This window comes from Gekko japonicus, unplaced genomic scaffold (assembly GCF_001447785.1).
Source record: "Gekko japonicus isolate JY-2015 unplaced genomic scaffold, Gekko_japonicus_V1.1 scaffold167, whole genome shotgun sequence".
NCBI classification, from domain to species: Eukaryota; Metazoa; Chordata; class Lepidosauria; order Squamata; family Gekkonidae; genus Gekko; species Gekko japonicus.
The window spans coordinates 1,096,641-1,107,421 of NW_015164670.1; the positions used below are offsets into that span (position 1 = coordinate 1,096,641).

General features: G+C 59.7%; 1 protein-coding gene across 2 annotated transcripts in view; it reads right to left on the bottom strand.

Annotated features, from left to right (window-relative positions):
• Positions 1–379: 379 nt before the first annotated feature.
• NEDD4 (neural precursor cell expressed, developmentally down-regulated 4, E3 ubiquitin protein ligase) overlaps positions 380–10,781 on the bottom strand; it is a 20,933-nt gene continuing 10,531 nt past the window's right edge. Inside the window, exons 9-25 of one of the 2 annotated variants that reach the window (XM_015409184.1) lie at positions 10,647–10,766; positions 9,878–10,069; positions 9,629–9,706; positions 9,445–9,499; positions 9,265–9,323; positions 8,867–8,932; positions 7,275–7,504; positions 7,026–7,147; positions 6,851–6,921; positions 6,666–6,761; positions 6,163–6,236; positions 5,904–5,964; positions 4,847–4,906; positions 4,654–4,761; positions 3,351–3,447; positions 2,178–2,250; positions 380–2,062 (exon numbers count right to left, since the gene is read on the bottom strand). In XM_015409184.1, the coding sequence (XP_015264670.1) occupies positions 1,960–2,062; positions 2,178–2,250; positions 3,351–3,447; positions 4,654–4,761; positions 4,847–4,906; positions 5,904–5,964; positions 6,163–6,236; positions 6,666–6,761; positions 6,851–6,921; positions 7,026–7,147; positions 7,275–7,504; positions 8,867–8,932; positions 9,265–9,323; positions 9,445–9,499; positions 9,629–9,706; positions 9,878–10,069; positions 10,647–10,766 (1,665 nt within the window). In that variant the 3' untranslated portion in view covers positions 380–1,959. The remainder of the gene's footprint in view (positions 2,063–2,177; positions 2,251–3,350; positions 3,448–4,653; positions 4,762–4,846; positions 4,907–5,903; positions 5,965–6,162; positions 6,237–6,665; positions 6,762–6,850; positions 6,922–7,025; positions 7,148–7,274; positions 7,505–8,866; positions 8,933–9,264; positions 9,324–9,444; positions 9,500–9,628; positions 9,707–9,877; positions 10,070–10,646; positions 10,767–10,781) is intronic. The other variant, XM_015409185.1, reaches the window with a different exon arrangement.

The following is a 10,781-nucleotide window of genomic DNA, read 5'->3' on the forward strand; positions in this document are numbered from 1 at the left end:
AGGGAGTCATGTTTTCCCACCACATGGTGAGAATAGAACACTAGTGAAGAGCTCCGCCTGTTCAGCGTCACAGAGTCAAAGCGCCAACCGCAAGGCTTGCTCCCCGTTGGCCTTCGTCCCTGCAGCTTCTGTTTCTCCCCTAGTTCTCAGACGGCCCTCCTGGCTTTGAGCGCTGGGTGTGTTTGCAATCTGACGTCAACCGTTGCACTGGGTGGACGGGGAGAGCTCTCACTTGCCCCCGGCTGGCCTCAGGTGACCCAGGCATTCCGGAAGAAAACACACACACACCCCCGCCCCAACGGTTAGAATGAAACAAAACTCATTTTTAAGTTGAAGGAAGTTTAATTTACTGCTTCAGGTTCTTTATTGGTTAGGCGGAAGCACTCCCGACGGTTACATTCAATCGTATATAGACAGAGCAGTCGAGGTTTCGCAGAACCCCTCCGCTTGGAAGCTCCTGAGTTGCTTTGGACACCTGGCTCCTAGGCCATCCCTTGGAAGCGGCCAGAAGGCCAGACGGACCCCCTTGGAAGGCGGGGGGGTGGGTGGGTGGAGCCAACCACACGGCCCCTCCCCCCCAGCCCACAGAGGCACAAGCCCTTCCCCCGCGTACAGACCGTGGCCCAGACCGTGGCCGTGGCAGGGGAGTGAGGAGGGATGAGCCACCGGCCCCGTGAGAGAAGGCCCCTGCTGCTCCGGACCCAGGAGAGATGACGGAGCCCCGGCAGTCAGGCCCAGGCCCCTCTGCGTTCCCTGCTCAACAAGTGCATCAGTGGCACGGACTGCCGCCTCTCAAGAAATCGCACATGACTGACAATAACTTTGGTTTCCCCGTGTTTTTATTTGGTTTCTAGGCCAAACACCAACAAAATGGAAAAATGCAGCGGGAAGAGGGGGGGGGAGATCAGGAGGAGACGTAAACAGATCCCAGGGCCCAGCGGAGCCCTAGGTGCCTTCTGCAAAAAGGGACACTTGCCCAGATCAGACCGCCGGACTTGGCCCTTCGAAACCCTGTAAACATGCCCACGCTGTGACGGTGCAATACTGCAAGAAGGGACCCGGAAAGGGCATTTGGCTGCCAGGGAACACTGAGGAACTCCAGGACACAAGGCGCGCCTGGAGTGAGGAACTGAAAAGACCACGTGTTAGACCATGTATCAAAATACAGTTTACCAAAAGATTCACAAGGCAAATATAAATGGAAACAGATCTGAAAACAATCTCATCCGATACCATACTCTCTTCGATCTCAAAAGTTAAAAATCTTAAATAGAAACGTGAACACTGAAGGCAGAGAAAGCAGGGCCTGCAGGCGGGTGGTTCTGCACAACGCAACGAGCCGGGAGCCAGGCCAGGCCAGGGCGCTCCCTTGATCTGGCGCAGGATGGCCGGCTGCTGCTGGATTGGGGCCCCGGCCACTGCTCTGCACCGGCCCGCGAGTATCTCCAGTCCTGCTGACTTAAAAGCCTCCGACAACGGAGACCCGCCGCTGCAGCACAAGCAGACACGAAGGAGGAGGAGAAAGAAACCCCAGAGCCATTCGGAGGCTCTTCCCTGAAAAATGCAATAAAGTGCTTCGGAAGAAGGTCTGAAGGGAAGGCTCTGAGCACGAGAGAGGAGAGCCCTCCTGCGGACGACCGGCCCTTTCAGAGAGAGCGAGGCTGAGAGTCACACACGCAACCCCCCTCCCACCCCCGATGGACTCACAGCTTTCTTCACAGCTTCGTCTTCAGTAGTTTGGAGTGCCCAATGGGCAGAGGTGATGGCAGCGCCTCCCTCGCGCCAGCCAGCCAGGCTTTGAAATGGCGAAAGGTTACGGAAGGTGCCTGAAATCAACTCAAGGAAGAATGCCAGATAAAATTGCCGTGGATCCCTGGAAGAAACTTGGTTCGACTTGTAAACTCTTGAGTCGCAGCACAGGAAGAAGAGAGGCCGGGCTGCCTTGGGGTGGGGGAGCCCTCAGTCCACCCCGTCAAACCCCTGAGCGTTCTCAATGGCCACGTGGAGCTTGTCCCAGAGGTCTTCGAAGGACTCGTAGGGAGGCAGGTCCAGGCGGTTAAAGCTGGGGGGGAGACAGAGGGGGAAAAGAGCAGCCCCCGTTAACGGCCTGGGCAGACACACGGACAGAGAGACAGACGGGCGGACGGAGGTGCTTCTCCTCGGGAAGGGACACTCACCACGTGTGTGCTCTTGGCAGTTTGTCAGGGCTACCCCAGAGCTCAATGGTGAACAGCTGTGGCCCGTTGGAACCTGTGGGTGGGGGGTGGGGGGACACACCAGCCATTACTCGTGGTTCTCACCCAGTTCCCCCCCAGCCCTCTGTCCCCCGCTCCTGGCTGCCAGACACTCCCCTGGCCCCTCAGAGCTGCCTCCGTAGGGGAGAGGGTGCCCTGGAGGGAAGCCGCGATGTGAGACCCCGTGAGTGCCCAGAGGCAAACCATGCTCAAGTCCCCCCACCACCCACCCGCACCCAGTCCTGCAATGCACGGGCAACGGCCCCATCGAGTGCTGGCAGTTCTTCGGGGGCCGAGTTGCAAGACGCACTGATGCCGGAGCGGCTGGGGCCTGGGAACTCTCCCAACCGCCACACCACACACACACACACACACACACACATCTATCCGGGGCTTCACGGACTCAAAAGCGCTCCATCAAATCCCTGCATGTGAACCAGCCTCTGTGTTTCAAGATGGGGGGGGGATCTCTGCTCAAGCTCTTGCGGCCCCCCAGCAGGCGACGCTCAGCAGAGGCCCCACAGGTGTGAAATGCGCTCCAGGCCAGCCGGCCAAGCTCCCCCCCCCGGGGGGGGGATCGTTTCAGACACCAGGTGAAAACGTTGCTGTTCACCAGAGCTTAAGGATGGAGCCCTCCACAAGCCCAGTTTCCCAAATGATTTCAAATCTCGTGGCCAGAGTGAGCGGCGCTAGTGGGGCACGGTGGCAAAACGGGTCGCTTTGCTGAGGCTGCCGGCAGCAGGGGCATCGACAGGGCAGGACCGACAGGCAGGAGAGGGGCCCACCTCAACCAATGCCCCCTCTAAGCTGTGGAGCCTTTTGAGCAAAAATTCTACTTTGTGAGCCACTAGCACTGAACTTGGGAGCGAGTGATTTGGCTCCTGAACAAGTTAGTTTGCTCTGGAGCCCCTCCTTCCCGAGCTCAGGCAAAAATGCGTGAGCCGGAGGCTAAAAAACTGGGAGCTAGCTCACACTCACTCAGCTTAGAGGGAACACTGCCCCCAACACCCCCCCACGCCCGTGCGTTGTCTCCTGAGAGCCCCCCCCCCGGCACTCGCCTGGGGGGCACATGCACCCTTGGCAGACACTCAGCACTCCCCCCCCCCAAATACGTACCGTACAATTCCGAAAATCCGTTCATCGGTACGCGGGAGGTGCCCGTCACAAACTGAAGAAGTCTTATTCGCTTCTCGGAGTCCATCAGCTGCACGCCCTGCGCAGAGTGACCGTCAGACAGCAGCCGGCCCCCACCAAGCGCCCTCCCCCCGTCTCTCTCTCGGCCTCCCTCCAGCTAAGAATCTAGCAAAGGCCGAGTCGCCCTTCGCCGGGGGAAGAATGGCTCTGCTGCTCATGTCTCCGGGGAGTGACTGGAACGCGTTCCATGTGGGGCTGCCCTGGAAACATCAGCATGCCACCTGGCTGCCACCTTTGGTATCCTTTGGAGGGAACAAAGGTGCTCGTTTTGACCTCTAAAGTCCTGTATGGTCGGGGGCCTGCCTACCTGAGGGACCGCCTTTCCCCACATGTCCCCCAGAGAGCACTGAGGTCAGGGTCCCAAAACCGCATGGCCCTCCCTGGACCAAAAGACGCCAGGCTGGCCTCGGCCAGGGCCTTCTCGGTGGCGGCTCCACACTGGTGGAACGAGCTCCCAGAGGACATCAGGGCCCTGCGGGACCTTTCACCCTTCCGCAGGGCCTGTAAAATGGAGCTCTTCCACCAGGCCTTCGACTAGGAGCCGCCGCCACCAACAACGTCTGAACTGGGGTAAGGCCCTGTATGTCAACTGGCGACACCGTGGCCTACAGAGACCAGGATATATGGCTACCACCACTAGCGCTTTAACTGCACCTACAGTTACTGTTATTTGTACATTCATGAGTTTTACGATGTGTGCTGTGTTTTATGGATTCGTTTTCAATGTGTTTTAACTCTTAACGGAAGCCGCCGCGAGCCTGCCTTGGCGGGGAGGGCGGAAATACGAACCGAACCAAATAAACAAACAGACCTCCCTCGCCAGTCTTGCCAGAGCCACATCAGCTGGCTGCCCGCTCCTTCCTTCCCGAGACCCAGCTCAAAGGTGCTGGGGGGGAGCCCCAGGTGGGGCTGTCAATTCCTGTCTGAATCAGCCCTGCTCTGCCCACCACCAATGCCTGAGGCACACGGTGACCCATCAAGCACAGGACAGCCTTCTCAGCTGGGGTCCCAGGCGCGTGTGGAGCTGATCTGGATCAGGACCACAGCGCCGGAGGAGGGAACTCGAGTCACTCCACAAGCCGCTGCCCTGCCCTGACACAAGCCAGGCGTCTGGCTGGGATACTTGTGGAACGGATCCTGCCGCTCCCGCCGCCCCAGCCACATCTCCCGCCGCCCTGGCCCGCTCACAACACTCCCGCTCGGAGAGCAAGAGGACTCGGGGTACCTTCCAGAACCACTGGATCACCACGTGGTTCGCGCTGTAGCCGTTCTTGTACTTGGTGTGTTCCCGCCAGTCATTCACGTCCACGTCACCCAGGCCGCACATCAGCAGCTACAAGACAAGGGCAGACAGAGAACGTTCACACGCACCAAATGGGCAACGGGAAGCAAGTGCTGGTGGAAGCGGCGACACTCACCTCCAGCTCGTTTTCATCGAAAATCCGGATAAGGTCTTGCGGGATGAGTTCAAAAAAACCCTGGAACGCAGAGGCGGCGGAGACAGTCAGTAGGCCCAAGGCGTCTTGGGGGCACTGTGCCGTGTGCGTTCAGGAGGCAGGAAAACGTCTCGGGGGGGGGGGCGACGTCGGCCTGGGCAAGCCCTGGAGGCCTTCCCTGGTGAGGGCTCAACGGGTACCATTCCGGGGGCCAGCTTCCAATTGCCCAGCCCCCCCCCCCACTTCTGGCCATGCCAGCGACGTGGCTCCACCGGCACACCCTGAAGCTTCGTCCAGTGGCTGAGAGTTCCCCTGGTGCAGGGGAAGGGGGGGGGGAGAGAATCTGCCCAAGGCAGGGGTGGCCGAGCCACGTGCGGCTCTTTCACACACATTGTGTGGCTCCCGGCAGGGCGGCTGGGGAAGCGAAGGGGAGGGCAGGCCTCCCCGATCAGTCTTCCCTTCCCCAGCCAGTGTTCCCCTCCCTGAGCAGGCTTGAGGTGGGGGGGGGGGAACAGAGAAGGAAAGAAACGCTAACTTTAAATGCGTTCTCAAAGCCCCCTCCCCCGCCTACAAGTATCATTGAATAAATAAATATCATTATCAATATCTGTTTTTAATCCCTTTTGTTTCTGTTTCTGGCAGTCCCATTTAATGTTAATAACAAGCAAATTTGCATCGTTTTCAATAAAAACATGTGTGTGATATTTGCTCATGCCTTGCGGCTCTCAAACACCTGACGTTGATTCCATGCGGCTCTTACGTTAAGCGAGTCCGGCCGAGTCTGGCCTAAGGTTTCCTCTGGGTTTGACGTGGCAGGAGACGCTTTATGGGGATCCGAAGGAGGATTTATGCCCCCGCCCTCCCCACCAAGGCAGGCTGAGGGTGGCTGGCACCGGGCAGAGGAGGAACACAAACACACTTTGATATTCTACACCTCCCCCCCACCCAACCCCACTGCTTGGCTAAGGAGATGGCAAACGTCTGAATCGTTTCCCCGTAACGGATACCCCAAAGTCTTCTGAGACGGGCGCATCCATACCTCCTTAAAAGCGGCCATCTGCCTCTTGATTCTGTTCACAAAACGCCACTGGATCACGAGGCTGTGGGAGGAGGGGAAAGGGAGCCACACAGAGGCCCCGTCAGGAAGCCAGATTCCACGGCGGCTCCTCCTCCTCCAACCGGGGCCCCCGCCCAGAGAGGCCTGCCCAAGGGTGGGGGGTGGGGGGTAGAGGGAACAGGGAACACAGTGTAGGGAGCCAGAAGAGGAAAGACCCCCAAGGAGGAAGGTGGCCGCTCACTAGATGTACTCGTGCTTGTTCTCGTTGGTGACCACCAGATCCGAGCCTCCGCTTTTCAGCTCGTGCTGATGAGTCTAAACAGGGAGAGAGGAAGAGGTGTGACAAGGTGGGTTGATGCACGGAGCACGCCGCGGGGCCTGCAGGCCAACTTGTGGGTGGCGCCGAGGGGTGCCCAGATCCACCCGTGGGCCAAAACCTCGCCAGCCGCAGGGGCCCGCACCGGCTGCACGCGTGAAATGGATCTCCACGCTAGAAGGGAACTCATGACACGCGGAACGTGGCACAGAGCTGGAGAGGATTCCTCGGGGGACACCCACCGAGGTTGGGCCACGCTGGCTCCGCAGCCCTGGGCCACGACCGCTATCCCGAAAGAGGATGGGCCAAGGACCAAAGCAGCTCTTCCGCCTGCTTCGTCGTCCCACAGACGGCCTCGTAGGAGGCGAGCGGTTTCAGCTGCAGTCCCCTCCCGGCAGCAGAGTCCCCCGTCCTGAACTGACACCCACCTGCCCAAAACGTTCTTCGTCAACGGTGAACCGAAGGTCCAGTTCCATGGGGTCATTTTCAAGAATCCACTTCAGAGAGCTATGGTATTCGCTGTCCTAGAGAGAGAACACGGGAGGGAGGGCCGTTAGGAAAGTCACACAGGGGAGGAGGAGGAGCCTGCGAGAGTGTCGTGGAGGGCACCTACCACGGGTTCCATGTCGCAAAGGGTGATTGGCTTCTGCAGCATCATCTTGTAGAAAGGACGGATAAAGAAACCTGGGGGGGGGAGGAGAAGAGTGGAGACGGGGCTATGAGACAGGGCACGGCTTCAGCGTTCCCCACGTGAGCCCAGGTAAGGAGGACTTCCGGGAAGGACCCACCGTCCAGCAGCTTCCCGTGATAAACGGCCATCCCAGCCACCCGGCCAATGAACTTGAAGTAGGAGAGGTGGTCTTCGTTGCACAGCCCTGAGTTCGGGTTGATCTGCCGCGTGTAGTTGTCCCTGCAGGGAGAGCGTGCGGTGAGCCCACTAGCAGCAACGGGGCCCTCCATGGCCCTTCTGGCCGGGAGGGAGGGACGGCCGGGCTCCCCCCCCCACCTCAGGGAACGCACATCCGGCTCCTACTCACGCGGCCGAATACTCAAAGAGCCCGTAGTAGGGGTTGAACATCTCACGGGAGAGCAGGAAGAACCACTCGCGGGCGACCCCTCCGTAGTCCAAGCCTTTCTCCCCCTCGAACTCGATCCACAGCCTGGCCTTCAGGCACTCCGCTTTCTTCACCGAGATGATCCTGCGGTAGGAGTCCTCGAGGATGTTGTGCCGGTGAAGTTTCAGCTCAAACTTATTGGGAATATCCGTCTGAGGAAGAGCAGGGAGAGGCTGTAATGATTCCATGCTTTTTTTTGGGGGGGGGGGTCTTTAAATGTTGAGCTTGACTGCAGTAATGCAAGGAGGGCGATAGGGGGAGATGAGTGCGCTGTGATTGGCTGATGACTGAGAGTGTGGGAGGAGAGATGTTCGGAGAGGAGTCTGTGTGTGTGTTTTAAGACAGAGTTCTCTGTGTGTGTCTTTGGAAAGTGAAGTGTGGAAGAGCTATGAAGAGGGTCTGTGTGACTCTAAAGGTTTTGTGAGAGCGTCTACATGGAAAAGAAACAAGTAGTGTCTAAACTGTGTGGTTAGACAAATGTTTTATCTTGTGTGCCTGAGACAAAGAGCTTAGCCAGTGTGGCTACCTATATGAGGGAGAGAAGCCCGCCAGCGTGGAATTCTGGTGTCCAAGGGACGGTGTGTGTGACACCTGGCCAGTTATATTTACAAGCTCCTTTTTCCAGAAACAGTTCAAGACAGCCAGCAACCTATTTTGTTCTTTATTCAATACACCAATTTTTGTTTAAACATATCAGTACAGTCCTTCCTCAGGGCCACATAGTCCTCTGAAGTGCCCAGACCCTGGGTCATACTACCAAAGAGGGGAATTTTAACTATATAACAATGGAATCTCAAGAGCAGCAAACATTGGAATGTTTAATTCCTGGTGGCAGCAGAAAACTACCAAGTTTATATACGTACAGGGTAGTTTAAAGGAAAAACAGTCGTCCCCCCCCAAATAGCAAGCACGCCACAGAGGCCCTTTGGGTAGGCTGTGGGACTGGCTCCGTTGGAGCGCAGCTGGGAGAATGTGGCTGAGCCTCCGGGCACCAGGTTCACGGGTGGGACCCCCAAGTGCGGAGCAGCTGAAGCCCTGGGGAAGGAAGGGTGGGGTGGGGTGGCTCCTGCCCTGGGCCCCGGACACGGAGGGAGAGAGCGGCCAGAGGGCTGGGCAGAGCCCTGGCACGGAAGTGTGCCTTGGGGGGGGTCCTTGGGCCGACCACTCCCTCCCTCCCTCGGCACACAGTGGGGGGCGGGAGCCATTTTTGGCTCCCTGCAGCGTTCTCCTCCCCTGCCGCCAGCAGCAGCTAGGAGGAGGCTGCTGGCGGGGCAGAAGGGACCTGCTGCTGCTGGCCCTGTGTGGGGAAGGTGGGGTGCCTCCTCCCGCTGAGAACTGCACCACTAGCACAGAGGGACCAGCCAGGCTTCTAGGCCCCCTTGGCCTCACTCGCCCCCCCAGGGGGGCCCTGGAGGGCTCATAGTTCCACCCAGGGGGCACCGGCACATGGGGGTGCGGCCCGGCCGTGTGTCCTACTGCTCCACATTGTAGCCTTCTTCGGAGGGAACACTTACTGGTTTCTTTAGCTTCTTCCTGAAGAACTCGTACTTTCGTTTGTAATCTCTGGAATAAGGCACTGCCTTGGAAGGGGAAAAAGGACAGAGGAGGAGGAGGAAGCAGCCCGTCAGGCACTCTTGCAGTCAGACACCAGTGTGGCCTTGCGGCATAGGGGGCGGCAGGGGGGGAGCCCTCCTTCCCTCTCTGAACGGCAGACCCCGAGCAAGAGCCTCCCCCACCCCCACCCCCCATGCACTTATTTCCAGACAACTTAAAGATGGCTCTAGAGGATAATCTTTAACTTGCAGGTTGTGGGCACAGAAGGGAGATTTCCCCCACGGGGATAGAAGTGGCCAGCCACGGGGATCACTGTCCCACCCCCACCCCACCCCCCAGGTAAAGCCAGCCGTCTTACTGGTCTCGTGATCGCTACATTCTGGAGGCGAGGATCCTCCCACTGTGTCTTTTTCGTGTCTGCAGGAGAGAGAGGCAGGCATCAGCCCCAAGGAGCGTCTGCGCCGTAACGGGGGTGGGTGGTGGGTGGGTGGGGTGTGTGGCAGCCGTCGGCCCTTCTCCCCACCCCTCCCCTACGTACTGTGGTTGATGAAGAAGGTCCTTCCGTCCGTATGAGTCCTTTCTTCCCAGCCGGGCTGCAGGAGAAAGCAAGAGCCAAGGGAAAGCCTCTCAAGCATTCTGCCTGTGCCACAGGCCTCAAGGCTCGAGAGGTTTTCAAGGTCTTCACGGGGCACGGAGAAACCCCGGAGGCCAGAGAGACTCACCGGCAAAGGGCCAAGTTCCCCGGGGTCTAAAGAGGTCTTCCTTCTCGGGTGAGGTGGGATTTTCAGTCTGGGATCTTCCTGGGGAGGGGAGAGACAAGGCGCTGGTACATGCGCTTCAAATCTCTACCTCAGCAAGGGACACGTCGGACTGCCCCCCCTTCCAGACTGGGGGGGGGGAACGCACGCAGGACCCCCACCCCCTGGCTCCTGCCCTCCCAGCTTCCAAGCGCCAGTCAGAAAGCCACACACCCAGGTGGTCGTCTTGGTGTTGTGATCGATGAAGAACGGCCTCCCGCTGGGTGCGTTCCGGACCTCCCAGCCTTTCGGGAGGGGCCCTGGCTCCCCGGCCCCTGCCACTGGGGGCCACGGCTGCCGGGACGAGTCCTGCGGGGGTGCCAGCTGCCCCGGGGAAGGACTCGCAGGATCCCCCTCCACTCCTGCCTATCAGGGACGAAACGAAGACAGGGAGGCTCAAGCCACACGGCCCTGCCCAGGCCGGGCCAACACTCCCGCGGGAGGCCGGGAAGACTGAGCTGGGAGCCCTCCGCCATGGCTTGCCTGGCCCCATCAACACCCCCCCCCCGGCTCCCCGCACCAGACCTGGGCGGCCCCACTGAGCAACCACCCCCCTCCCCTCCGAGCGGCAGAGGTTCCCGAGGGCTCCCCCGCACAGAGAGAGAGAGAGAGAGGGCCTCTCTCCAGCTCTGGCACCGGAGCCCCCGCAGGCTGGAACGTGTTTCCTTCTCCCCCCAAGGCCGGGACAGGGCCCAGCGCCAGGTGCATACTGAGCCAGCTGCAGTGGGACTCCTCGGAAGCTTCGCCGCACAAACAGGCTCCAAGGGCCAAGCCAAGATCCGCGTCCTTTCCAGCCCCAGGCTCAAGAGGCGGCAACGAACCCCCCTGGCGGCGGCCCCCCATTTCTCTCCTCCCGCTGCGCCCCCCCTCCTCCCGGTGTAGGCAGAATTGCACCAAAGGCTCCCCTGAACCCTGCGGCCCTCTCTGCCCTGGCCCCAGAGACCTGTGCCGCCGGCCTCTGCCAGGTGGTCCTCTGGGAATTGTGGTCTATGTAGTAAGGGCGGCCTTTGTCATCGGTCCTGACTTCCCAGCCGGGGGGCAGCCCAGCTGAAGTGGGCAGTAACTGCAGGGGGGGGGG